This window comes from Haemorhous mexicanus, chromosome 20 (genome assembly GCF_027477595.1).
Source record: "Haemorhous mexicanus isolate bHaeMex1 chromosome 20, bHaeMex1.pri, whole genome shotgun sequence".
NCBI lineage: Eukaryota > Metazoa > Chordata > Aves > Passeriformes > Fringillidae > Haemorhous > Haemorhous mexicanus.
In genome coordinates, this window is record NC_082360.1 from 11339339 (window position 1) to 11366784 (window position 27446).

Genomic DNA, 27446 nt, shown 5'->3' on the forward strand with positions numbered 1-27446 from the left:
ACCTGGCCCCCAAAGGATGCTCCACGTGATGTCTGCTTAAATTTGCACCTGGGAATCTCACAAGGAGCACCTGGACCGTGCTGTTTGTGTGCTGGGGGTGACCCATGCAGACCCTGCAGCTGATCCCAACCTTCCCAGGGCAGCCCAGGGACAAAGCAGAGAATCCCACAGTGCTTGGGCTGGGGGGGGACCCTAAAGCCTGTTCCACACCCTGCCATGGGCAGGGACACCTTCCACCATCCCAGGTTATTCCAACCTGGCCTGGGACACTGCCAGGGATCCAGGGGCAGCCCCAGCTTCTCTGGGCACCCTGTGCCAGGGCCTTACACCCTCACAGGGAAGGATTTCTCCAGTACCCCATGGAACCCTTCCCTCTGGCAGTGGGAAGCCATTCCCCCTTCTCCTGGCACTCCAGGCCCTCATGGAAATGCCCTCCCCAGTTCTCCTGGAGCCCCTTTGGGCACTGGCAAGGCTGTGAAACCTCTAACAATGTAAATTGTTATAAGGCTGTAAATTGTAAAGGCCGTAAACACATATTTATGTAATATTGTACAATATTTATATAATACTGTAAAATTGCAAAGGCTGTAAATATATAACAATGTTAAATCCTGGAAGCTTCTATTACCAAGGAAAGAAAAACTGGAGGGGGAAGGATAAAGAACAAGAAGGGAGAGAGGCAAAGTGCTACAAGGTGTGGGAGGAAAAAAGGTTCAGCTCGTGAAGCAGCAGCCAGGTAATGTCTGAGGTGTGCCCAGAGCTGTGCCCAGAGCTGTGCCTCCCACACTCCAGCCTGTTACATAAGGGCCAGTGGGAAATCTGGATGCCTTCAATTCTTTAAAGCCCTTGAAAGAGAGGAAAAGGAAAGGGAGAGGAGGAAGAGTGAGGGGGGCACCCAGCTGATTTCCCAGGGGCCCTGAAAACCACCTCGATCACGGAGGAAGAAACCCAACAGCATTTTTTATACATCTAAGCGTCAGGGAAAAGACAGATTTTGAGCAGAACTGTGCCAGTGCAATTCCCCCTTCACCTGGCAGCCTTTGAGGAGAACACAGGGAGTTTCTCCAAAGGCACCTGGGGCTCAGGGCTGGTGCTTCCAGAGCTGCTCTTTCCTACTGTCAGAGCAGGAGTGACACATCTGACACAGCTCCCTGCCAGATCCTGAGCTCCAGTCCCTGGGAAAAGGGAGCAGCAGAGGTGGCAGGATGAGCAGCAGCTCCATTTCACCTTTAGGGCTCCAGTGCCCAAACTGTCCCTGAGATGCAAACCAGGAGCTGAGCAGGGGCTGGGCACTAATGGAAGCAGACAGCTCTGTAATTAGTCACTGACTCCCAGCCCGTTCATGCACCTTGCAGGGTGGACTCGTGTTTACAAAATGATCCCTCCCTGCTAAGAATGTCAAAAATAAATTGCCTGCCTTTCCCTGAGTTGGATTTTGCCTGCACACGTGGGGGTCAGCTCACCTGTGAGCCCTGAGGACAGGCTGGGCTCCAGCAGCTCCAGGGAGAGCCCCAGGGGATGCAAAGCCCCTCTGATGGCTTTATTTATTCCCTTTGCTTTGCCAGCCTGGGACAGGGTTTCTTTCCAATCCCCTGTAAAAATCACTGCAGTGATTTGAAGCCCCTCAGACGGGGCAGTTCCACTTCCCACTGGCACAGCAGCAGAGCCAGACCAAGGCTGCTCCCTGCTCCCAGGGCAGCTCCTGGGGAGGGACAGGAATGAAACCCTCACACAGCACACAGGGAAAGCTGTGCAGGGAAATGCAGCTGAAATATTCCAGGCTGAACAGCCCCGAGCGTTTGGGGAGCTGCTTCCCCTCAGTGCCAACCACAGCTGCTCAGTGTGCATGCCACAACCCTCCTCCTGCCAGGAGGGGCCCCAGGAGAAGGGGACACCCCAAATCCCCACAGCTGCTCAGTGTGCATGCCACAAACCCTCCTCCTGCCAGGAGGGACCCCAGGTGAAGGGGACACCCCAAATCCCCACAGCTGCTCAGTGTGCATGCCACAAACCCTCCTCCTGCCAGGAGGGACCCCGGGAGAAGGGGACACCCCAAATCCCCACAGCTGCTCAGTGTGCATGCCACAAACCCTCCTCCTGCCAGGAGGGACCCCGGGGTGAAGGGGACACCCCAAATCCCCACAGCTGCTCAGTGTGCATGCCACAAACCCTCCTCCTGCCAGGAGGAACCCCAGGTGAAGGGGACACCCCAAATCCCCACAGCTGCTCAGTGTGCATGCCACAAACCCTCCTCCTGCCAGGAGGGACCCCGGGAGAAGGGGACACCCCAAATCCCCACAGCTGCTCAGTGTGCATGCCACAAACCCTCCTCCTGCCAGGAGGGACCCCAGGTGAAGGGGACACCCCAAATCCCCACAGCTGCTCAGTGTGCATGCCACAAACCCACCTCCTGCCAGGAGGGACCCCGGGAGAAGGGAACACCCCAAATCCCCACAGCTGCTCAGTGTGCATGCCACAAACCCTCCTCCTGCCAGGAGGGACCCGGGGTGAAGGGAACACCCCAAATCCCCACAGCTGCTGAGCTCTGCTCCCTGCAGGCACAGCCCAGCCCCTGAGCCCTCCTGAGCTCACCCTGGCCCCTGGGCAGAGCTGCAGCTCCCTGTGCTCCACAGGAGCAGCTCAGCAGAAGGAATTCCTCAGGGCAGGCACCCCTGGCACCACGACCAGGGACACAGCCCCCTCTGACAGCCCCTGCAGCAGGTTCCCCTTCCCAAACCCACCCAAGTCCCTGGATTTGGCTGCTGTGCCTGTTCCCAGCTGCACACACTGCTGCCTGACCAGCTCCTCCTCATTATCTCGCTGCATTAACACAGAGTAGGAGGCTCCCCTGCCCCAAAACTCTCTGCTTCCTGCACCTCAGTGTCCACCTCCACCTCTGCTCATCCTCATCCTCGCTGCAGCAACCTCCGCCCTCACTGGCACTCTGAGGCACATCCTGGGAAGTGGCAAACAGCTCTCCACCCCCAGCTTCTCCTGCTGGAGAAGACAATTCCCCAGCATTTCATGACTCCAAGATTTATTTTCCTCCTTCTTTGATCACTCCTTAAGATAATCTTTCCAGCCAAGCTCTCTGTAGGACAAAGGCTTTCATCGTGCAGTTTGGAAATGAATAATCAGCCTCGAGGTATGCAAACCCCCATCTTAATTCCATCCCTTTTCCTATCTTAAACCTGAACATTTCCAGGACACCAAGATTAATGAGTGGCTGTATGGAAAAGCAGCAAGGCTCAGCTTCCCTTCCAAAATGATGTCTTTGTTGACTAACCACAAACTGCCTCTTGCCAGCTGGAAAAGTGGGCCAGAAATAAATGTCTCTCCTGGTGCTGGCCTGTCTGGCCAAGGAGCAGCTGCCAGAGAACACAGAGCTCGGCTGAGAGCGTGTGGTGGCATTTGGGGAGCCACAAGGGGCACATTTGGCCCACAGCTAGCTAAGGAACTGCTCGTAAAATGGGACAAGGAGGGATGGAGAGGTTCTCCTCATGTTTTTGGGAAGAAGTACATTGCATGATGCCTCAGTGCCAGTGCAGAGACTGACCCAGAACGAGCCCTCACATGCCAGGTTCCTAAACCTGGCAGAGAGGAGCAAAGGCCTGAGCTTCAGCAGGTTGTAGCTGCCCATGGAGGCCTGGCAGTGCCCAGGGCCAGCCTGGACAGGGCTTGGAGCACCTGGGACAGTGGGAGGTGTCCCTGCCCATGGCAGGGCTGGCACCGGATGGGCTTTAGGGTCCCTCCCAACCTAAACCATTCTGCAATTCTGTGATCAGTGAATCAGCTTAGGGCAGGAATGCAGAGCACAGAAAAACTGTGGCTGAAAATTTCTCCTTTCCCTCTTACACAGCAGATTCCTGCTTCACTTGGAGTCTCCCCACGTGCCCCAAACACCTTTTCCATTGCCCTGGCCATCTCAGATTGCTGGCAGAGGCCTTGCTGCAGAGGCACAGCCCCATTTCCTCTCTCAGAGGACAAGAGCAGAGCACAGCACTCCTTCAGGCACAGGTCTCTGCCCCACTGGGCTCCCCAGCTGGCCTGCAGCAGCAGCTCAAGGCAGAAGGAGCAGGGCTAGCCTGGGCTGCAGAGCTGTGGGGGTGGCTGGGGCTGGTGGCATCTCTCCTGGGGGAGCAGGAGACAGGGCTGGAGGAGGGTGATGCTTCAGAAGGAATGAGAAAAGCCTGGCTTGCAGCAGGCAAATGGGCAGGTAATGGGATTCTGTGCGAGTCATGAATTTTAAACACTTCTCTAAGCTCTTCGTTTCCAGCTGGGGCTGAGCTCTTTGATGGATCAGGAACGAGGGAGGCCTTGGAGAGCTGCTCTCTCTTTCCAAAGTTCCCCTCACCACCTCCAGCTCCTCTCCAGAGCTTTTTCCAGCTGTGCTGCACAGCTCTTGTGAGACACACACCAGCCATCAAGCACACACCAGTGGAAATGGGAAAACTCTAGTCCTAGCTCAAGATGGAGAGAAATCTCCCAACATCCCTGCCATGCTTCAGAAGATCCAATGTCATTACTGATAATCAAAAGCAAATTAACTGATCAAGTTGCTAATGAACTCATGATTTTAAACTGCCACAGGGGCTCAGTAATTACAATCCCTGAATCTTTCAACTCGGGAGAGCCAAATCACCATTAATTCTCCCAGAAAACAGAGCAGAGAAAATGTTTCTTTGGTCAAGGCAAAGGTGATTTCTCCCCGAGTCCCTCTCTTTGCACTGATTTGTGAAATATGGGCCCACTTGCTGATTACAGAGGAAACACAGGGACTTCCCCCAGCATTTCCCCCTGCCTGCTGCTTTCCCTGGAAGGAGGCCATGCCAAAAGCCAGGTCCTTCTGCACGGTGCCTGTGATGCCGTGCCAAAAGGGCTCAGATTGTCTGAAAAGCTACAGGTAGTTTAAAGCCCAGCTGTTGTGGCCCCCACATTTTTGTGCCTGGATTCCTGACAGGATTTCAGTGCAGCTTAGACCTGGAGCCAACAGGTCCCACTGCCATCCCTCTGCTGGGGTGACCCAGGCACACACAGCAGGGAGGGCAATCTGCTGGAGCCAGGAGCCCAGCGTGCCCCAGGGACACCAGGGGCCCCGGGGCAGGGCAGGGCAGGGCAGGGGGGCTGTGCTCACCGATGAGGGAGTTGAGGGAGGAGTAGGAGCTGACTCTTCTCATCTTGTCGATGGTCTCGAAGGACAGGATGTACTCCTCGTTCTCGGGGCTGCCCAGCGTGCTGCTGGCACTGCTGCTCGTGCTCAGGTTCCCAGGGGAAAAGGCCACAGAGCTTCCAGCTGCCAGGACACAACAGATGCTGGAACCAGGACTGGCAAGAGAACAATTTTCACCCAGACAAAACAGCCCTCTTCTAAATCCTGCCACGCACAGGGAAGGAAACCCCCTACCCAGGGTCAAAGCCACAATTCCCCTTTTTCATACTGAAGGATTAAACACAGAATGGGCAAAAGATTGAGTTAAAAATCCACTTATGCTTGGAAGCCAGAAGGCACATTTTTAGTCCCCAAACACTCAGAAAAATCAATGCTAATGACCAGAAAATTGCAACTAATTATGAGGGGGCTCCTCATCCAAGCCCTCGGAGCTGGACAATTCGGGCTGAAGGGTCAGCTGGAGCCTGGGCTGTGCACAGGGGCAGGGGAGGTGCCCTGGCTGGCACAGGGGGCAGTGGAGGTGCCCTGGCTGGCACACAGGGGAGGTGCCCTGGCTGGCACAGGGGCAGGGAAGGTGCCCTGGCTGGCACAGGGGCAGGGGAGGTGCCCTGCCTGGGGCAGGGGGCAGGGAAGGTGCCCTGGCTGGCCCAGGGGCAGGGGAGGTGCCCTGGCTGGGGCAGGGGGCAGGGGAGGTGCCCTGGCTGGCACAGGGGGCAGGGGAGGTGCCCTGGCTGGCACACAGGGAAGGTGCCCTGGCTGTGCACAGGGGGCAGGGGAGGTGCCCTGGCTGGCACACAGGGAAGGTGCCCTGGCTGTGCACAGGGGGCAGGGGAGGTGCCCTGGCTGGCCCAGGGGCAGTGAAGGTTCCCTGGCTGGCCCAGGGGCAGGGGAGGTGCCCTGGCTGTGCACAGGGGGCAGGGGAGGTGCCCTGGCTGGCCCAGGGGCAGTGAAGGTTCCCTGGCTGGCCCAGGGGCAGGGGAGGTGCCTTACTCTCCTCGGTGAGGCTGAGGTTCTGCAGGCTCTTGTTGAGGCTCCGGGCGCTGGTGACGGCGCGGATGTTGCCGTAGGAGCTGACGGAGCGCAGCCGCGGCGTGCAGGGCCCGTCCCGCACGGGGGTCAGGCTCCCACCCTCTGCCAGGCAAGAGCAGCAGTCATGCTGAGCTAAGAGCCCCGAGTGCCACCTCTAAGCTGACACCCAGACCCTGGGGAATGGCTTCTTTTTCCCCTGGAAAACGGCCTCTGTATGCGGCCGCTCGCGCTGGCTGGCACTGGGGTACCACCCTGAAGATTTGTAAAATTTGCTGGGTTTCTCCAAAACTGAAACGCCAGCAACTAGGAGCCTGCAAGGCCGTGGCTGCCACCAAACCCAGCTCCAAACCTGGGCCAGTGCCCAGCAAATGAGTCATTAAAACACCCCTGACTGAGCAGAGTTTGTCATTCTCTGCCAGGCTAAAAGGGGACACGCTACGGCCACAGATCCAGCACGGATCCCGTGTCTCTGCTGTCCAGGAGGGGAGTTTGGGACATCCAACAAGGCCAGGTGAGCCCAGCCTTGCCAGTGCCTCCCAGGGGCCCTGGTGACTCCTCTCTGCAGGTGGTGCTGGGCCACTGCCCAGCCCCTGTGTCAGGACAGCCTGAGGCAGCCTTGGCCAGCTCCTCTCTGCTGCTGCTCATCAAACCCCCCCATCATCCTGATGATGATTTGCTCATCATCAGGAGCTATGAAAATTCTGGTTCCCTGACCAAATTTCAGGCTTGATTTCAGGTCATATTTCCCCCTGAGCACACACAGTCCCATGGGCTCAGAGGAGCTGCTCTGCTTCCCTGCAGAGTGGCTGCACTGTGGTGGGGGGCCAATGCCTCCAGAGTGTCCCACTTCAGGATTCTTTTGGATCAGGAAAAGCCCTGTAGAAAGCCCTGTAAACATGCAGTGTTTATCTCCTGCAGCAAATGGGGAGGAGCTCATTTTCCAATATGATTCAGTTATTCACAGGAAGGACAGGGAGACCAAAGCACTCTGTGCAGAGACAGCACAGTCTTGTCTCCAAGACCCTCCTGTTATCCTTCAAGATTCCCACTGCAGTTTACATCTAAAGGAAAGGTGAGGTCAGAGACACTTCACCAGACATTTCATTTCTCACATAAAGCCTTAGACACAAAAAAAGGGATGGGGCCACAGGCTCAGAGCACAGAGCTCTTCCCTTCCTTGTCTGGCCCTGCCAGCAGCAGGGCTGGTTCTTGGTGTGCTGGAGCTCTCCCCAGGTCACTGTGACACTGAACGATCACGTGTGGCTCCAGAGGGGAGAAAGAAAATGAGTCTGTGCTGCCTTGACCAGCATCCCTCAGCCTCGAGCTGAAAGGAATCTCTGGATGGGCAGGAGGCTCCTGGTGAGCTGCAGCCAAGGCTGAGGTTGGATTTCTCCAGTGTAACATCTCACAGGGCTGAACAGACACCAGGTGTCCCCTCCATGTCACCCACCGTGTCACAACAGGGCTCTTTAATAAGCCCCCACCCACAAGAAGCTCACTGTGTTGGGAAAATTCCTTAAATAATTCCCAAGTACTTCCAGGCCCCACATCCCCTGGCCAGCCAAAGCCCAGCCCCACCTGGAGCAGCTGGAGAAGGGAGAGGGTAATTCTTCTCCTCTTCTATGAACTGCAAGGCCACGGTGCAGAAGTTGCTCTCGTACTGAACCACCAGGTGACTCAGGGCCACCACCAGCTCCTGGGGAAAGAGCACAGGAAACATCTCATGGGAGCACAGAGAAACAAGGCTCTGAGGGCAAACACCGACCAACACTGCTGGTGTCACTGGGTGGCCATCCAGGGTGGAAATTCTCCCTTAATTCAAGGGGTGAACTGCAGCAAGGCAGAGGACTCTGGCTCACAGCTAATTCCTCAAAGCCTGGCCAGGCTTCCCCCCAGGAGCAGCCTGCCCTAGGGGAGGTGTCCCTGCCTGGGACAGCAGGGCTTGGAATGAGATCAGCTTTAAGGTCCCTTCCAGCCCAAACCATCCTGGGGTTTGTGGCTGATTCTGACAGTCTGTCAGACTGGTGCAGTGCCACAGGCAGCCCTGACCTGCCCAGCCCACAGGGTGTGTGGGGCTCCCTCAGAGCCAGGGCTGGGGGCTCTCAGCCCCCCGTGGCACAGCTGGAGCTTCCTGGCACTGCCCAGCCCCTGGGAACAGCAGACAGGAGACAGAGCTGCCTTTGGCTGCTGTCTGTGCTCAGGGACTGATCTCCCAAGGAGAGATTTATGAATCTCCCAGAGCATTCCGTGTGACACGCAGCTCCCTCCTGAATTAAACTGATTAAATGCTGGAACGAGACGACAGAAATGAATCTTTGCAATGCTGCTGACAACTGCCAGGGTGTTGATGTTCCACTAAAGTAAACACAAACATTAGGACACTTCAGAACAGCCCTCAAAAACAATCCAGAATGTCAAAAACCATTTAATGTACATTTGATGTACGATGGTGCCTCAGAAACTGTAACTCTCCCAAAGCTGGAGAGGGTGGCAGCAGCTCTCACAGACTTTCCCAGAAAAATCCTGGGAAGCTGGGAGAAACTCAGAGGAGAAGAATTCAAACAATTATTATCTCTCTTTCTGTAACCATTGTTTATAGATATGGCTCTCTAGAGGGTGTTATTGATAGCCACCAATAGTGTGTGAAAAGTTTTCACTTGGAGACCAATCAGGTCTTAGGTCCACCACTGTTTCTGTAAGAACTGTAGATTTCTAACAATTAAGTGTCTTTCCTTCCTTCTGGGTCATGGAGTCAATAGCTATTACCTGGCTGGGGGCCTGCTACCCAGGAGAGCCACTCTGGGCTCTAGAGGCAGGGAGGCTCCCTCATCCCTGGCCAGGCCGTGCCTCAGGGAGCAGAACGAAGCAGAGCTCAGAGCAGGAGGAGAGGTGCCAGCCCCTCACCTTGCGCACCATGGGGCTGCCATCGTTGATGAGCTGGGCCAGCATCATGGCCACGTTGTGGTCGATGGTGGTCGAGTGGTCCGTGCGCTCCGCCGAGTTCCCCACGAAGGTGCCCAGGGCAAAGACTGCAGCACAGCGCACCTGGGGGCACAGAGAGCAGCCCTGCCTGTCCCCTCTGGGCTCCCCCTGGTCCCCACACACAGCAGCGCTGCAAACCTGAGCTGCTGGGGCCGGGGAGCCCCTGGGGAGCAGCAGGAGCAAACTGGGCTGGAGGCATCCACAGCTGCAGGATTGGGTTAGTCTCCCAGAACACCCAGTGACCTTCCCACGGGTGACTCTTCCAGTTGGTCTTGCCCTGAATATTAATTAGGTACACGCAGCTCCTGTTGGGATGTGGATCTTTTACAGGAGTGCTGACTACAGTCTTCACTTATGGGCTTAGGTGATGGGAAAATGGAGAAAAATCAGGGAGAACTTGGGAAAGCCACCCCACCTCTGCAGAAACACTGCTCAGAAAGTGGGGAGGATGGGGCCAGGGACAAGAAGAGGCGGATGCAGGACAGAGGCTGGATGTGGAGGGGGATCTCATCCCTAATCCCTGCACGTTATCAGAGCTGTTTATCTCAGCTCCCTTCTCCCAGGGTGTGTGCTGGGTCTGATGGGCTCTGTCAGTCACTGCCAGGCCCTGCACAATCCCTCCTCTCCTGGGAGTGCCACAAAGGTAAAACACAGCCAATTAAAGATGCATTTTCACAATGAGCAGGGGGAGAAGAGTTTTCATACTTGGACAAAAAGACTACAGGGATCTTTGCAAAACGCAGTGAGTTTTGGGACCACATTTTTAACAGCTTCTGATAGCAAGGAAGCAAAAACCACGGCACTGCAGTGCCCAGGTCCCAGGGGTTTGGGGCTCTGTGAACTCCCCCTGCATTTCTTTGGAAGCTCCTATGCCAGGGTGGTAAATTTTGATTTTGGGGCTTGTTTGATTTGCATCACCTTGAAGAAACAGCAGCAAGCTCCTTCTCTGAAGCAGACACAAAGCTCTAGAAGGCCCTGCTCTGCAGGAACTTCAGCCCTGCCAGTTCCAGTGGGGCTCAGCAGAAGAGCTGGAGTTTTACCTCTGGGATTGGATCTGAGAGGAGGCTGTAGAGCTTCTCATGGGCGCTGTCTCTCACTCCACACCACCTGGCTGAGTCGAAGTTCTGCCAGATCCTCCCCAGACAAATGGCCACCCACTGCCTGAGGAGCGGGTGGGGATCGTTCAGCTGCTCCAGGCAGATCGCTATCAGGTTCCCCTGCAGGCAGGCTTCCTGCAACACAAACCGAGCCTTTTGTTTGGGATGGCAGCTTCCCACCTCATCCCCGCAGAAGGAGACTGTTTCTGAAGGAGTCAGGAAGCCAAGAGAAAATCATCGTTCAGTGGTTCCAGGCTGATTTTGTCACAGAATACCAGCCCCGTGAAGGGAAAGGCAGCTAGAGTTGATTAGATAGATGAGCATTGAAATGCTTTGTGCAATGCATAAAGCTTGGTTTTTCCTCTTTGGAAACATTCCTTGCACCTGTCAGAGCCCCAAGGTGTATGGCTCAATCCACAGACCATTCCCAGCCAAAAGGTTCCCACTGGACAGGACCAGTGGCTGTGCAGGGACCCTTGTCCTTGTCCCCCACTGCCAGGTGCTGGGTACAGAATGCCTGTCACATCTCCAGACCAACTCTTCTCTTAATCCACACAGAAATACCAAAACCAACGTCCCAGTTCTGTTTCCAAGTTCAGGTTTGGTGCAAACCAGGATGCTGGTACCAAAGCCAAGGCTCGAGGCAGAGGGAGGTGGGGGAGGATGAAGGGAAGGGCTGCTGGGACTCACCTGGCCCGTGTTGTAGTTGTTGACAATCACAGCCAGGATGAATGCTGTCATGGTCCTGTGCTCAGCCTGAAAACAGCACAGACTGAGGTTACCTGGGGCAGGAGCAGCCACAGCCCACCTGAAACAGGGCATCATCCCCAGAGCAGGTTGTGCCAGGTGAAAGGAGGAGAAAATTCCAGCTTGCTTTCCCCTTCCTTGGCCCTGTTACACCCCAGCAGGCTCCCAGCCAGCTCTGGGGAGACCCCAAACACCCTTATGGGAACCCAGCTGCTGCAGAGGGAATTGCCAAAGCTGTGGGGCAGTTCCCTGCACCCCAGAGAGCCTGCTTTCAGAACCCCAGAGGAGAGGGCACAGGCACCTTGGCTGGGTGGTGCCTGTGCCCACAGCCCAGCAGTGCCCAGCTCAGCTCTGGGTGCCTGCAGGGGAGCAGCCCCACGTGGCACCAGAACTGCAGCACAGCAGCTGAAAGAAGGCAAGGAAGTGCTGCAGGGTGTGAATAAATGTGACCTGTCCTTACTGGCATGTAGGGATCTGCCAGCACTGAGAGGAAATACTTGTGCCCATTGTCCTTCACCAGGTCAGCCTGGCACGACTGAAAGAGAGAGAAGAGCACAGTGAGAACCACAACACACACATTCCTTCCTCCAGTGACCTACAAACCTTTCCTTTCTCAACCATTTTTCTCCCACCTTGCTTCCATTTGAGAAGCCAAATGAAGCTCGAGCCCTTCCTGGGGGCTGCAAGCAGAGCAGGGAAGCCTCTGCCACTGCCAGAGGGGCACAAAGAGCAGGAAATGTGAGCTCCTGCTGCAGGCACGAGTCAGAGCAGCCACCTCTGTGCCACACTGAACCTCCCAGGAATTCCTGTCTCCTACCAGAGGCAGCCCAGGCTCAGAGCAGCCCTTGGGGAGCACACGGCAGGCTCCTGGGCTGGGCTCAGGGGGGAGCTCAGGGCTTGGCTGACACACCAGCTCAGGCTCCAGGCTGATGTTCTGGGGTCATTCTGAGAGGATCCACGTGGAGAAAGTGAAAATGGAAGGGAAGAAACCCTGACTTGGCATCAGCTCCCTGTGGCACGGGACAGGATCATGCATTTTTCATCAGGAGGAGAAGGAGGGAACTAATTGCTGAGGGGAGGGTGGCAAGGCAGAGATGCAAGGGAATATTTTAGTGCTGAGGAGTGTGGAGCTGCTGGTTTTGGCAGAGCCAGGAGCAGAGGGCCTGGACTGCTGCCAGGCTGCAGCTGCAGCAGAGGCTTCCCCGACTCCTGCTCACCCCAGGCTCCTCTCAGAGCCTCCCAGGGTCAGCACCTTGTGCTCCTCACCCAGAGCCAGCCCTGGACAGCAGCACAGGGAGCTGCCCAGGCCACCCTGCTGCTCTGCCTCTGCTGCCCAGCTCCTGGGGCTCAGGAGGGAGGCAGGGCCACAAAGCCCCACTGAACTGGGAACACAGGGGAGCCCAGCAGCACTGACACCTCCCCCTCCTCCTCCTCCTCCTCCTGAGGGAATGAACAGCTCCTCTGGGAGTCTGAGCACAGCCTGCCCAGCCAGGCTGCAGCTTGCTGTGCAAGTCCAGACTAACAGCAAGTGTTGTGTTTGCAAGGAGCTGCTGCCTGTGCCCCGCCAGCAGCATCCACAGCACCTCCCCCTCCTCCCCTCCCACTCCACCATGTGCTGCTGGAATGAGTGAGTGAAACAGCACAAGGAACCCAAACCCACCCCTTCAGAGTGGTTTTTGGTGTGTTTTGCTGTAAAGCTCAGCCTGCAAACAAGTGAGGCAATGCCAGAGCATGGGAGGGAAGGTGTGAGGGGCAGGACAGCACATGGGAATCACACCTGAGCCCTGGCACACACCTGGGCTGAGGCACCACAAAGGAGCTTTTCCACAAGAGCCCTGAGATGAACAGTTTTAATTTTCTTTGCTTTCCCAAATCCTCTTAGGATGTTAATGAAAAATATTGTTATAAAACTAAACCTGACAATGCTGGATCAACACCGGGAAAACCTTCACAAATTCAGTGCTATGCTCCATACTGAAGTGCAGGAGAGATACAAAAATAACCCCCAAAGAGGAAAGATCCAACATCCACAGCAGTCCAGACTTTCTACACGGACTTCCAATTGTGCCTGAATTAATGGGAGCACCTCCCCTAATCATTTTACAGTGCTCAACTAATGGCACCCCCAAACCACTGAGTCAGAGACACCACTCTACAAATTCACCTGCAATTACCTCCCAGCTTCCTTGCTCGTTTGAAAGCCCAGCAAGCAGGGCTCTGGCTGGGGCAGGGATACTCACACTGTCCACTGCCAGGATCTTGGCCCAGATGAACACCAGGAGAGGTCTCAGCTCACGGGCTGAGCTCTGCAGGAGCTTCAGCACATAGGGGAAGATGCCAACAGAGAGGGCCTGGAGGGAGAGAACAAATCCCTGTCAGTAAAACCCAATCCCCCCACAGCAGCTGAGCCCCAGGATGCAGCATCTTTACAGACACAGCTGAGAAATCTGGTAGGAAATAATTCCCCAGAAAAGAGGGGATCCCCGTGTGTTTGTCTGTTGTGATTTTAATCCTGAATGGCACCAGGTATTTCCAGACTCATTTGGTCCATGGAGACCCTGAGTTAATGCAGCCCCAGCCTCCTCTCCTCACAGCCTGGGCTGTTTTCTGCTCCACATCCTCACTTCCCTCAGCTCTGCTGGCTCTCCCAGCTAAACACGTCACAGAGCCCAGGAATTCCAGCCTTCCCCCTGGGAATTACCAGCTCTCTCCAGGAGGAGGTAAAGCAAACCACTACAAAGTGCCATCACTGAGCTGCTCCAGGACCAGCTGCTGCTTCATCTTCACCACTTTTATCATCAAACAGCTCCATTTACAGGAGTGCTTTAAACTGCTCCTCTTTAATTCTTATTTATGCCCCACACTGTGCTGCCACTTTCCAAACTGCAGAATGCAGCTGCTGCCTGCTCAGAAGAGCTTGTAAAACCCAGACACCAAACAGATGAAGGAGGAGAAGAAAACGATGCAGCCAGTAAGCTGAAAGAACACATAATAAATGCATGTGCTTTTTCTGGCTATTTATCTTCAATGACAAACCTCCTTACCTGCCCCAGATATTTCTCCTGGTTTGTCCCACTCAGCTGCTCCCCAGGAGCTCCCCTGGCTGCACTGGGCAGAGCAGGGGCTGGCTGGGATGAGCACAAACCCTGTGACACCTCTCCCTGTCCCAGCCACCAGCGCACGGCTGGGGCACCCGGCAGGGCTGGGCTGATGCTGCCCAGCTCCCTCCCCTCGGGCACCAGCTGCACTCATCACCCCTGCACAGGCCCAGGGAGGGAGGGAGGGAGCCCACGAGCAGCCCCACGCACCAGACTGACAGCCCAGGGGCCCAGGTCCAGGAACCTCCCCAGCAGATCCAGCGCTCGCAGCCGGTGCACCTGGCTCAGCAGCACCTGCAGGGCAGAGGGAAGGGGTCACTCCTTGGGGACATGGAACAGGAAAGCCTTAGGAATATGATTGCCTGGCAAAAGGTTCTGAGAATATGGAAACTGTAAAATTGAAATGAAAGCAAGCTTCGAGATCCCTCAGTTACTGAACACCTGGAAAACAATGGCATGGCCAGCTGAAGGCAATCCCCCTTGGATGGAACAACACCCTCTGCCTGCAGACAGCTCCAAGGGGCAGAGCAGACCCTGCTGGCTTGGCAGAAGGGCCCAAAGAGGAGTTTTTAGGGTTTAAAATGTAACACAGTGTGGTCATGTAATGATTCTGAGAGGCTGTGTGTAAATGCTGTAGGATTTGTATCTTGGACGAGATGGGTTAGAGAGAATTAGAACATTCAGCACAGAAGAAGATTTATGGTATTATGAGGGGAACCTCTCATTCTCTCTTCTGCTCCTTTACTCTTCCTCTCATCTTCTCATCCTCCTTACCACGCTCTTGCCTTCTCTCTCTTTACCTCTCTATTTACTTCTCTTGGGCCTCTGGCAAAACCTGGCACCCTGCAATGCCCCTGTGCAGGATCCCTGGCACCTGGCACCCTGCAATGCCCCTGTGCAGGATCTCTGACACCTGGCACCCTGCAATGCCCCTGTGCAGGATCTCTGACACCTGGCACCTGGCAATGCCCCTGTGCAGGATCTCTGACAGCCTGGCACCTGGCAATGCCCCTGTGCAGGATCTCTGCCAGCCTGGCACCCTGCAATGCCCCTGTGCAGGATCTCTGACACCTGGCACCCTGCAATGCCCCTGTGCAGGATCTCTGACAGCCTGGCACCCTGCAATGCCCCTGTGCAGGATCTCTGACACCTGGCACCCTGCAATGCCCCTGTGCAGGATCTCTGACACCTGGCACCCTGCAATGCCCCTGTGCAGGATCTCTGACACCTGGCACCCTGCAATGCCCCTGCTGGAGCAATCCCTGAGGCTCCCAGCTGCCTTCCCAGCCCAGCTCCTGGTGGCTCCTGCAGCAGGAGCCAAGGGACAGCTCCAGCCCAGCCTCCCTCTGCTCCCAAGGCTCAGGAGCACAGGAAGAGCCTTTGCTTTCCTTGGCAAATCAATACCACAGACTTAAGAGGGAGCAAAAGGTCATGTTGGTCGTTAATAAAAATCTCATTAAAATGGAGTCTGACAACGCTAATGAGGTGGTTCTTTACTGGCTTATACCTACCCTGGTGTGAAATATGAACAGATAGACTTGCAGTTCTAAATCTCCTTAACAGATGTAAGATATTGGAATGCAACGTTTAATCCTCAGTTTAAATTGAGGAACATCCTTCAGCATGGATCTCAGGGAAAGAGACTCCTTGATTTACCTCCCCAATTCCACCCCCTCCTCAGTGTGTTTGCATGCTGCATATTGAAATTAGATTATTTTTCATGTTTAATATTGAAAAATAACGAAATTGCTTGGCTCACTTCTCACACCCTGGATGACTGGTACTGGGTACTGAGGTGGTGCAGGAAAAGTCAGAAGAAAGCAGAGGGATGTGACAGCTGCCTCTGTGGGTTCACTCTGAATATCAGAGCTCAGATCTCAGGACAGGTCACAAGAGAAAGGATTTTGGTCACCCTGCCCTAGCTGGCACCAGCCTATTCCATCGAGCAGCCCAGCAATAAGAGGGGCAGCTGTTTGGGATCCCAGCAGGAGCACAGAGCAGGGCAGGTGAGGCTGGAGCAGGGCTGGGACAGCAGCAGGAGCTGGCAGGGGCAGGAGGCACAGACGTGGCACAGCTGGCACCCTGCAGCCTGCAGAGAAACCAAGGGACTCCAAACTCTGTCAAGAAAGGGAACTGACTGGGTGAAGATGAACCCCCAGCTCCACACTCTGCCCTCCCACAGCACATCCCCCCAGAGCAATCTGGGACTGACTGCAAAGGCTCTGGGACTGGAAAGGCTCTGGGACTGGAAAGGCTCTGGGACTGGAAAGGCTCTGGGACTGGAAAAGCTCTGGGACTGAGTGGAAAGGCTCTGGGGCTGACTGCAAAGGCTCTGGGGCTGACTGCAAAGGCTCTGGGGCTGACTGGAAAGGCTCTGGGACTGACTGGAAAGGCTCTGGGACTGACTGGAAAGGCTCTGGGGCTGACTGGAAAGGCTCTGGGACTGACTGGAAAGGCTCTGGGACTGACTGGAAAGGCTCTGGGACTGACTGGAAAGGCTCTGGGACTGACTGGAAAGGCTCTGGGACTGACTGGAAAGGCTCTGGTTTGCCACTGTCACCCCAAACCAAGCCCTCGGTCTCGCAGGATTTCCCATTCCCAGCTCCCCAGTGGCTCTGCACAACACCCTGAGCCCAGGCTGAGACATTCCAGAGCCTGGGCAGAGGATGGGGGCAGCTCCCTGATGCCATTGCTCCTTCTGGGGGATGATGGAGGTGCTGCTGTGCCACTCCCACGCGCAGCCCCGCGTCACCACGTGCGTCCCCAGGCAGAAATGAGGAGTTAATTACATCCACACACGCAAATTAGGGACGAGCCAGGACGCAGGGGGATCAGGGACATGTCACAGGCTGTGTTTTAGCAGGCATATTTTAATCCTCACAAAGGCAGGATGAAGTCAGGCCTGCAGTGCTCTGTGCACAGGAGATGCCACAGAGTGACTCTGACAGGGATCGAGGCTGTCTGTGCTGCTGCTCCCTGATGGCTTCTCTCCCTGGGCTCTGAAACAGACCAGAGAGGGTCTGAAACTGCCTCCCTTCCTGCCCTGGATCAGCTGGGCTTGCATTCTCAGGATGCTCAGACCTGTTACCAGCCCATCCTCTCGCACTGTACAATTAACGTGCTATAATTGTAACACCAATTACGCTGTCCCAGCTCGGGTTTGCTCCAGGCAGGAACACAGGTTCCTCTGCCAGGTGACCTCTCAGTTCCACTGCAGAGCCTGCTGGTGCCAGACAATCCCTTGGAAAGCAGCAAAGTTGGAGCCGGAGCAAAATCCTGCCTGCTTCCATGGCAGTGACAGAGACACACCACACATCTGCTTATCCAGCTCATCTCTCAAGGCTTGGGAGACTCAGGAAATTAAAATCTGCTCTTGCAGAGATGGATGGTGCTGTCAGTCACAGACCCAGCTGACAGGGAAGGGAGTCTCCTCACAGATCCCTGCACAAGGAACATTCCTTTAAAAGAAAGGCTTTAAACTGTGCTGCCCACAGCTCCCTGGCTGGGGTTTGTATTTCTGTCAGCACAAACTGCAGGGGAGGGGAGGCCAGAGCAGGCTCCAGATGACAGCTGCAATCCTGGCCCTGCCATAGGACATCACCTGAAACACTGAGTTCTGCTTCCCCTGGATTTCCTCTCCTTCCACCACGAGAGCTCTGCCTTGTCTGAGCAGTGCCTGCAGAGCCCCCCACCCTCCAGGTGGGCAGTGCTGGGTACTCCTGCAGCAGGGCTCCAGCCCCATAACAGAACCCTGGGTGCTCCTGCAGCAGGGCTCCAGCCCACAGCAGTGCTGGGTGCTCCTGCAGCAGGGCTCCAGCCCCACAGCACAGCTGGGTGCTCCTGCAGCAGGGCTCCAGCCCCACATTAAAGGGAGCACTTCCCAGGCTGTACCAGATGGATAAAAGACATTTCCAAACGACTGATGCTGCAGTAACTTCCACTTTCTGAAAATGGCAAGATAAAAGTCTCTGCCTGACAGAGCTGGGCCACAGAGGAGATGCCAGAGGAGGGACAATGAAGATGTGCTGCTCTGAGAGAGGCAGCAGAGCCAGACCTGGACCAGAGCCACTGGATGGGGCAGGGAGAGCACTTTGGGCTCATCCACGTGGCTCTGGTGAACTCACAACCAGCTCTCATCTACCCTGGAGAAGCCCCTGGTATCTGTGTTCCCAAAGGGCACCGGGTTGGCTGAGGGGGCAGGAGAGACATGGACATATGGCAGGGGCAGGGAGACACAGGGACAGCCTTGGGACAGGCAGGGAGAGGCAGGGACACCCCTGGGACAGGCAGGGAAATCCCTGGGACAGGCAGGGAGAGACAGGGACAGCCTTGGGACAGGCAGGGAGAGACAGGGACAGCCTTGGGACAGGCAGGGACACCCCTGGGACAGGCAGGGAGAGGCAGGGACACCCCTGGGACAGGCAGGGAGAGACAGGGACAGCCTTGGGACAGGCAGGGAGAGGCAGGGACACCCCTGGGACAGGCAGGGAGAGACAGGGACACCCCTGGGACAGGCAGGGAGAGACAAGGACAGCCCTGGGACAGGCAGGGACACCCCTGGGACAGGCAGGGAGAGGGCAAGGACACCCCTGACATGGGAAGGGACCCCCTGGCACGGACAGGGAGAGGCAGGGACCCCCCTGGCATGGGCAGGGAGAGACAGGGACCCACCCTGGCACAGACAGGGACCCCCCTGGCACAGACAGGGACCCCCCTGGCACAGACAGGGACCCCCGTGGCACAGACAGGGACCCCCCTGGCACAGACAGGGACCCCCGTGGCACAGACAGGCACCCCCAGCCCTGCCAGGCCCCCCCAGGGCAGCACTGACCTGCAGGACGATGGGCAGCTGCTCCGGGGGGTTGCGGTTCTCCACGCCCATGGTCAGCCACACCTGGAAGGCCGTGAGCTGCTCGGCGAAGAAGGGGCTGTGCTGGGGGGGCAGACAGGGAGAGCAGCAGGGGTTAAACAGCGAGGAGGGGAGGCAGGAGCTCTGGCACCTGTGGCCCTCGCTGTTCCCTGAAGCTGTGGTTTGGAACTGGGTCGTGCTTGCTTGGGGCTTTCTAAGTGCACAAAAGCTTCCCAAAGACTGAGCAGACACACGTCCCTTAAATGTGTTGGGGAAAAAGGAGGAAAGAGTAGAGAAGGAGGAAAAGTGAGCACAAGAGGTCCTGGGGAAGCTGACTGCTCTCTCCCCAGAGCAGCAGATGGAGCAGCAGAGGATTTATCTGCTCTGCAGAGGCTGGTTCCCTCCTGCAGCAGCACTCAGAGCTGCCTCTGCCCCGTCCACGGAGACACAAACCAGGTGCAGTGAAAACAAATTCCTCATCTCATCCATCACCCTGAGATGTGGTGCAAACTCGGGCTGAGAATGCACTGACCAAAGCACACAGCAGCTTCCAGTAGGAGTCCACAGAGAAACAGGAACCAGTGGGGAGGGAGGGAGGGAAGAGATGGAGGAGGGAGAGAAACCCAGCCCAAACCCATCCTGGAGCACTGGGAGCCCCCAGGCCCTCCTGCACCAGGTTACTGTGTTTGCCAGGTCTGAGCAGGCAGGAGCAGCCTGGGAATAGCCAGGAGAGGTTTGTGATGTGCTGCCCCAGCCCCGGGGCTGTGCCCAGGGCTGTGCCCAGGGCAGGCTGCTCTGCCAGCCCCCAGCAGCTCCCTGTGCCTCACCCAGGTGCTCCCCAGCCCTGCCAGGCTGACAGTGGCCACAGTGACCACGGGGACTGTCCCTTCCCTGCTCCTGGCAGCACCAGCCAACCCCCACCCAGGCTGGGACCTGGCTGCACTCTGAGGCTGAACCTGCCTCCATGCCAGCCCAAATCCACCACAAACCCCATCTGTCAGGCCTGAAAACCAGCCTGGAAATTGCTCCCAGCCCACCCTGAATCGATTTCCAGCTGAGAATGGCCACTCTTCTTCGTGACCTCCTGCCTGATCCCAGCCAGTCTGGGCCTCTTCCCACCCCAAAACACTCAGAAATCTCCTGAATTTCAGCTCACTTGACAGAGAATGCCCAGCTGAGGGTTAACACTAATAAAAAAGCCTCCAATGACATTGTTAGAGACTGAAAGTAAAAATGAATGTAAGGCAGGAGAAGAAAAATAGTATTTGTTACGTTCTAAAGCAGAGCACAGAGTGAGGAAGGCAAGGGTGGGAGGATAAAGGCCTCAGGGCATCCTCATCAACCCCCAGCCTGGCAGGAGCCCACGGTGCTCCTGCTGCACTCAGGGCTTTGGAGACAACCTGCAATTACAGCCAGAAAACCTGGGGAAGTTTGGTAATACAAATAAACTGCACGGATGCTGCTGGAAATTGGAGAGACATCAGGGTGGAGCAGGGACCTGAGCTGGTACAGTAATTATTATTTAAAGGTTTCACTTCATGGAATGTCAAAGGAATATCAAGAAAAATCCGTTTTGAATAAAGGAATTTAAACTAAATGTAATATTAAAAATTTTACTTTTCTGAGATTAAATAAAGCAGACAACCCCCCAGTGACTCCTGTTAATAACACTGGGCTTAAGAGAACTCTCTGGACATACCCTCAAACCCTATTTTACATTTGAAAAGAAGAGATAATTTTCACATTTAGGCCTTTAATTTCAAAACCTGTGCTGCATGTTGGGTCCTTCTGGGGAACAGCACCTGCTCAAGTGGAGTGCTGTGGAATGTTCTGAGTCAGGTCTCAGACACTGCTCCTGCTGCCAGAAGCTTCCTGCTCACCCCCACCTGGGGGCTGGATCACCAGCAGGGAAGAGCCTGAACTTGATTTTTGTCTGTTCCTCCAAGGGGGAATCACAGAATTCCAGAATGGTTTGGCTGGGGAGGGACCTTAAAGCCCATCCAGTGCCACCCCTGTGCCAGGGTGCTCCAACCTCCAGGGATCCAGGGGCAGCCCCAGCTCCTCTGGGCACCCTGTGCCAGCCGTTTACAGCTGCTCCCAAACACAAACTGCAGCAGCAGAGGTGCTGAGCTGGGTGCCAGGGGATGGAGGGAGCTGTGCCCACGTGCCAGGACAGTGCCCACTCACCCTGAAGGCAGTTCCCTCCTCGATGATGGTGGGCAGCTGGGAGAGGCAAATGTCAACAGCAAGGTCCCAGGCTTGCCTGCAGGGAGAGAGGGGAGAGAAGGCATCACAGGTTATCCTAAGGAGCAGCAAGGGAAACAGACTCTGACCATCCAGGGATGTGGGCAGTGCTGGCTGGCTCAGGAGTGCTGGATATTCCCTGATTCCAGGGAGAAATGGGACAAACACCTAAAGAAATTTCTGCAGCCCACAGGGCCTTTGAGGTACATTTGACTATGCAGGAGAATGGTTCAGAGACCAGAGACAACTGCTCTGATTTTGGCTGCCCACAGAAGGATTCTGAGGGTCACTCACTGCAGCAGCACACGGAGAAGATGCTGAGCTCTTCACAGTAATTTTAGGAAAGCAGTACTAATACTGCTACAAAAATGCCCAAAGCAGCCCTGTGAGGTCAGATCTCAAAGGGTTTAAGTGTTATCAGAAAGAACAAACAAAAAACTTTAAAAGAGATTGGAGTAGATTAAAATGAAATCTCTTTTTGATGCTTCTAAAATCAGGCTGCTGGAAAGAGCCACCCAGCCAACATCACCCCAACATTCAAACCTCTGCCAAGCTTCCCAAGCTTCCAGAACAAAAACCACCACATGAAACCTTAACCTTCCTGCTCTGCACAACCAAGGGCTGCCGATTAATGTCAGCTGTGGAAGAGGCTCTGCTCAAGCCAAATACTTGCAATGCTTCTCCAGCCATGCCAGAGCAGTCCTGAAATGATTCTCCAGCCCTTCCAAACCACCCAAATCCTGCTCCTGTTCTGTCTGTGGAAAACACAAATCCTCCCAGCCCATGGGACACCAGCAAGCAAAGTAAAGCTTCTCTACTTCCAACCATGGGCACAGCTGCTCCCTCCTCAGAGCCTCAGGGTTACACACAGGTTACACACAGGTTACACACTGTGCTGGCTGAACAGACAATGGCATTAAACTCCTGTTACAATAATTACAAGATCCAAACCAAGCCACAAACGAATGGGAAAGGAATAAACCCTGGAGGGCGGGGAGAGGAGGAGCAGGGAGAGCACTGGCACAGTGCTGGTGACAGGGATGGCTGGGGGAGGAGGAGGAGCAGTGACTGACAGCTTTAATACCCCAGAGGGAACAGGAAAGGTGGGCATGCCGTGGATGTGCTGCCGAAGCCCCATCACACAAACAAGAGATAAATTTGGGAGCAGCAGGGAGCCAGGATGGGAGGAGCTGCAGCCCACCAGTGATTTATGAAAGCCAGGGATCAGAGCACCCCCTCAGCAGAGACTGCTGTCTGCAAAGTGCTCTGCAGGATTTGTTTGCACTGCATCTGGGACACAAAGGGCCCAACACCTTTCTCTCCTCCCTCCTCACTGCTCTCTCCCAGTAACTCCAGGCCCTGCTCCCTGACAGGGTGACACACTGATGTATCCACGGGGTGACAACCCTGTGAAACACCCAGGGCTTCACCTAAGGGATGCTATGAAAGAAGGTGTTAAAGAGGAGGATTTTTAATGTTACCTTGAACTAATTGCACGAAGTTAAAAGCTCTCCTTAGCAGGAAGATTGAGTCAGTCAAAGAAAGGGATTTTGCTTATCCCAAAGCCAAGGCAGCACCACAACAAGAATGGTGTGTGGAGGGACCCCACCTCAGCCCAGTAGCCTTTCACTACACCAGGACTGTCTAAATGTTTAATAATTTAACACAAACTCATCAGCTGCCTCCTGGTTTCCCAGAGGGGCTGCAAAGTTTGGACTTAAGCAAAGAACAGAAGGCAGAGTCCCAGCCCTGCTCAGGGACTGCTTCAGTGCCCAAACCCAGCCCTGCTCAGGGTCTGCTTCCCTGCCCAAACCCAGCCCTGCTCAGGGTCTGCTTCAGTGCCCAAACCCAGCCCTGCTCAGGGACTGCTTCCCTGCCCAAACCCAGCCCTGCTCAGGGACTGCTTCAGTGCCCAAACCCAGCCCTGCTCAGGGACTGCTTCACTGCCCAAATCCAGCCCTGCTCAGGGTCTGCTTCAGTGCCCAAACCCAGCCCTGCTCAGGGACTGCTTCCCTTCCCAAACCCAGCCCTGCTCAGGGACTGCTTCCCTGCCCAAACCCCCCAGTGCCAGGCAGTGGAAACCCCCAGGAGCAGAGAGAGCAGAAGCCCAGCCCAGTCAGAGCCTGGCTGGCTGCACCCACGGGTACCCATTAGCTGGCAGCTCCTGGAGGCTGATTTTCCCTAAATTTTTGGGCTGACTCAATGTCTAATGCTTTTAACTCTGCCTTTTTTTTAAATAATGTATTCTTGATGTCTTTTAATGCTCTCTTTTCCCTGGGAGTGGTGAGTGTTACCTGGCCTCACCCAGGTACCAGGAACAGGAGTGTCCCTGCCTGGAGGAGCAGCTGGAGGGAGGCTGCAGCCACCCCTCAGCCCTGGGCAGCTCCTCCTTCTGAACCTCATTTCTGCAGCCATTAAATATTTCCCAGCCCACCGGGTCTGTTGGCCAAGACATCCCCCATCAGTTCTGGCAGCCCAGTGCCAGCCATGCCCTGTGTGACACAGCCCCAGCTCACCTGGGTGGCAGCCACCCCGTGGCTTTGGGGCACAGCTGGGGAGCTGCTCAGACACAGGAATTTTTATAAACTGGTCATTGCTGGGAATATTTGGCACGAGTCTGAAACCCTTTTCTTCCCCAGCATATCCCCCTGCTCCAGCCACAACTCAGGGCACAGGCTTTGCTCTGTCTGTCCCACACCAAATTCTCCTGGTCCAATAATGGCACTTGGAGATGGTAACACTAACACACAGACACAAAAAAATATCTGGTACAGTGTCATCTGAACTAACCTAATCCTTCAAACCTCAAACAGCTCCAGATACCTCCTCCAACAATCACTTTCTTCTGGCAGAGCCCCGAGTGTTCGGGTGCAGCTCCAGGAGCCTCATTTCCCTGAGGGATGGCTGGGCAGCCTGATCCATCCTGCTCCCCCTGGAATTGCCTCGCTGCATTATGGTTTTGTTTCCAGCCCAATCTCCAGCTCCCTGGATTTGCAGTGCATTATGGCTCCTTTCAACCCAAATTTCATGGCCTGCAAGCACACCACGGTGTTTCTATTAGGGATGGGTTGTAGCTCTTCCAAAGCATAATTAAGGCACTTGGGGTTTAATATATGACCCGTGTTAGGAAATATTTCCAAACACATTATTAGGTCTTTTCAGAGGCCGTGAATAAAAGCAGCTGGCAGCAGCAGTAATGCACAAACCCCAATCCATCACAGCAGAGATCAAGGTGCTGACAGAGCTCTGGGCTCAGGCACAACAGACAGAGCCACTCACACTGCACAGCAATCAATGGATATTAATATGAATGCTAATGTGGATCCTGCAGCAGCCAGGGCCCTGCAGGGAGGGCAGCACACGGACACAGCCAGCCCTGCCCCGGGGGAAGGGGCTCAGCAGCAAACCCAGGGGACTGGTTCACTTCCCAAACCCAGAAACAACGTGTCAGATCGTGTCCAAGGGGCACGGCCACGGAGTTCAGCTCTCCTGACTCAAAGCACACTGCCCTGCTTGGTGAAGGGAGGAGACTGACAGCTCCTGGGTCAAACATCCCCCAAGAAAGGGAAATTCTCCCTTCTCCTCAAGTTCCAGCTAAAAAGGATACTGTGATCTCCCAAACCAACTGGCCAGAACACCAACGTGAAAGGCTGAGCTTTTGAAAAGGCAGAGCAGCTCCCACCTCCAGCAGCCTCAGCACCTGTGCTACAGCTGTGCCAGATGCCAGCCCAGAGCCAGCCCTGGGGACCCTCCAAGGCAGAGATGGGGGAAGCAAAGGAGGCAGCACAGCTGATTTTGTGCCAGAAGGGGCAGTGGGAATCATCCAGGAGGTGAAAACTGAAGCTCAAGGGTGAGGGACTGTTTGCAGGGCTGCTCCCACCACGTGCAGACCTTGGCACAGCAGCCAGACTTGCTCCCCAAAACACTGCCTGGGGACCAAAAATCTGGGAAAAGCCTGGATAAAACACCCATCAGAAAACTCTGCTGGATCAGAGGCACAGACCTTGGGTGCACAGGAGCCCCACAAGGCCCTGGCTGGAGTTTCATCCTTTCCAGCACCCCGTGGCCAACTCCCCTGCCCTCATCCAACCTGCAAAATGGGTCTGCAGCTTTCACAAAAGGCATCCATTAGAAATTCCTGAGTGAAAGGTGATAGACAAGTAATTATTTTTAGAAAATATTTCAACGAGCCCTAAATTAGTTTCTAAATCTGTCCTTACTAAAAGTTCCTAATAACCACTGAGCCACCTCGGACAAAAGTGGAATTTTCCCCTTTGCTGGATTTGCTGCAAGCTGCAGGTTTTTTGGAGGGCACTGAATAAAGTGTGTCAGTTCCCTGCTCCCTTGCTCTCTACCTCACCAGTGTTTAGGATTCACGTGGAAAAGAGCTCTTTGTGTGCCTGTTCTTATGGAATTTCTTCTGGGAAATCCTAAAAACAGCAGCAAAGGTGCTGTGCTCTGAGGGGCTTCACAAAGGTGTCTCCAGCACCATCCTGCAGCTTCCCAAAGGAACTTCCAGCACCACTCTGCTGCAGAACCACAATATGAGCTAAGAAAATGTGTTTGTAGACCCCATTGTGCTGCCATGTGAGTCTGAGAGAGACAAAAAGAGGGATCCAGGAGCTCCCAGGTTCATTCCTGTGGCTCACAGATGGCAACACCAGCTCCAAGTCAAGCCATATTCCCAGAGGAAACCAGAAACACAGGCTTTTAATAGGCTGGCAATAAGAATGAATTATGTCCCTATAAGGAACAGAAAATATAGATTTTTAATATGCTGGCAAAAAAGCAAGCCATAAATAACTCCAGAAATTTACTGGTTTAATTTTGAAACTCCTGCAACACCGTGTCCTGCCCTGCTGCACTGGCAGACTGCAGCTGGTGGCTGGAGCCCTGCCACGTCCAGCAGCAGCTCAGAGTCACCAGGGTGGCTTTTCCTGCCCTGGGTGGCACTGGCAGAACAGCTCATCCCACCCACAAATGCCCAGAGCAGTTTTCCCCAGGAGCTGCTGACCCAAAGCACTCAGGGGCGCTGTCTGCCACGTCCCAGCACTCAGAGCTCAGCTGCTGGCAGCTCCAGCCCAAGGCTCCCCAGCTTCCTGCAGGATTCTCCATCATTAAAGCAGCTCCGTGGGACCTGCAAATGCCTCCTCAGTGCCTGCTGCACCTGCAAAGGCTCCTGGGCCTCCCTGCTGCCAGCCTGGCTCCATTCCCTGCAGAAACCATGGAATGTTGGGGTTGGAAGGGACATTGAGGCTCAGCTGATGCCATGGCAGGGACAGCTGCCACTGTCCCAGGCTGCCCTGAGAATGTGAGCTCCTCAGAGCTGCTGTCAGTGCTACACTCCCTCATCACCACCCTCTGTGCTCACCTTCCTGCACGTTCTTATGGAGCAAACCCACTAAAAAGTTTCTGGAAGTGCAGGCTGAGCCCCCTCAGTGCCTTTACCTGTCACTCCCTCGGCCTGTGGCAAGGCTCTGCTCTGTCCCCAGGAGCCCCTCAGTGTCACTGCCCCCTCTGTCCTTGGCCCCATTTGGTGCTGCTCCATTAATCACAGCGAGCAGGAAAAGAGAAGCCAGAATTTTTGTTATTACTGTTATTATTATTTTGACTATAATTGTTCATGGGACATTGGTTTGACAGGCAGAACTGCATTTAAGAGCTGTTTGATCACTGTGCCACCTCCACTTCCATTAATCACCTTAAAGGCAACAGGAAAAGTAGAGGAACTCTGCAGCAGGAATTCCTTCTAGTCAGCAACACAAGGTGAGGATCTGCCCAGCCCACCCAGTCCCTGGGGAGCACAGGCAGGGCACTGGCACTGCTGTGGAGCTGCCAGGGCTGCAGGGGAGCTCCTGCAGCACTGCACTGCAGGATCAGAGCACCCAGAGCAGGAGCAGCTCTGGGGATGGGCTTCAGCTGCCACGAGCTGCTTCACCCTGATCCACTGGCTGACCTCTCACATCCACATTCTCTGGAAAATCCCTTTGCCAGGATTTCTCTCCTGGGAACTGAGAAACCTCAGAGAAAAGGAAAACAGTTCTGATCTCATTTGCTTCTGCTGTGTTTTGCTCCTTTGGAATGTGTTTGGGGATTGTTTCATTGGATTCATGTGAGTTGGCCCCAACCAGGGCCAGGCTGTGTCAGGGCTCTGCAAACAGACACGAGTTTTCATTATTATCTTTTCAGCCTTCTGTCTGTACTCTGTAGTGCAGTTTACTATTCTTTAC

The 27446-nt window shown here is 55.0% G+C and overlaps 1 protein-coding gene across 1 annotated transcript in view; it reads right to left on the reverse strand.

Moving 5' to 3' along the window:
- The window catches only part of LOC132336846 (regulatory-associated protein of mTOR), a 99721-nt gene that overhangs the window by 29203 nt on the left and 43072 nt on the right, over positions 1-27446 (reverse strand). The window contains exons 10-20 of the mRNA XM_059864741.1: positions 21160-21235; positions 18955-19056; positions 14334-14417; positions 13266-13376; positions 11486-11560; positions 10969-11034; positions 10222-10413; positions 9104-9244; positions 7778-7895; positions 6161-6301; positions 5135-5293 (exon numbers count right to left, since the gene is read on the reverse strand). Coding sequence (XP_059720724.1) covers positions 5135-5293; positions 6161-6301; positions 7778-7895; positions 9104-9244; positions 10222-10413; positions 10969-11034; positions 11486-11560; positions 13266-13376; positions 14334-14417; positions 18955-19056; positions 21160-21235 — 1265 coding nt within the window. The remainder of the gene's footprint in view (positions 1-5134; positions 5294-6160; positions 6302-7777; positions 7896-9103; positions 9245-10221; positions 10414-10968; positions 11035-11485; positions 11561-13265; positions 13377-14333; positions 14418-18954; positions 19057-21159; positions 21236-27446) is intronic.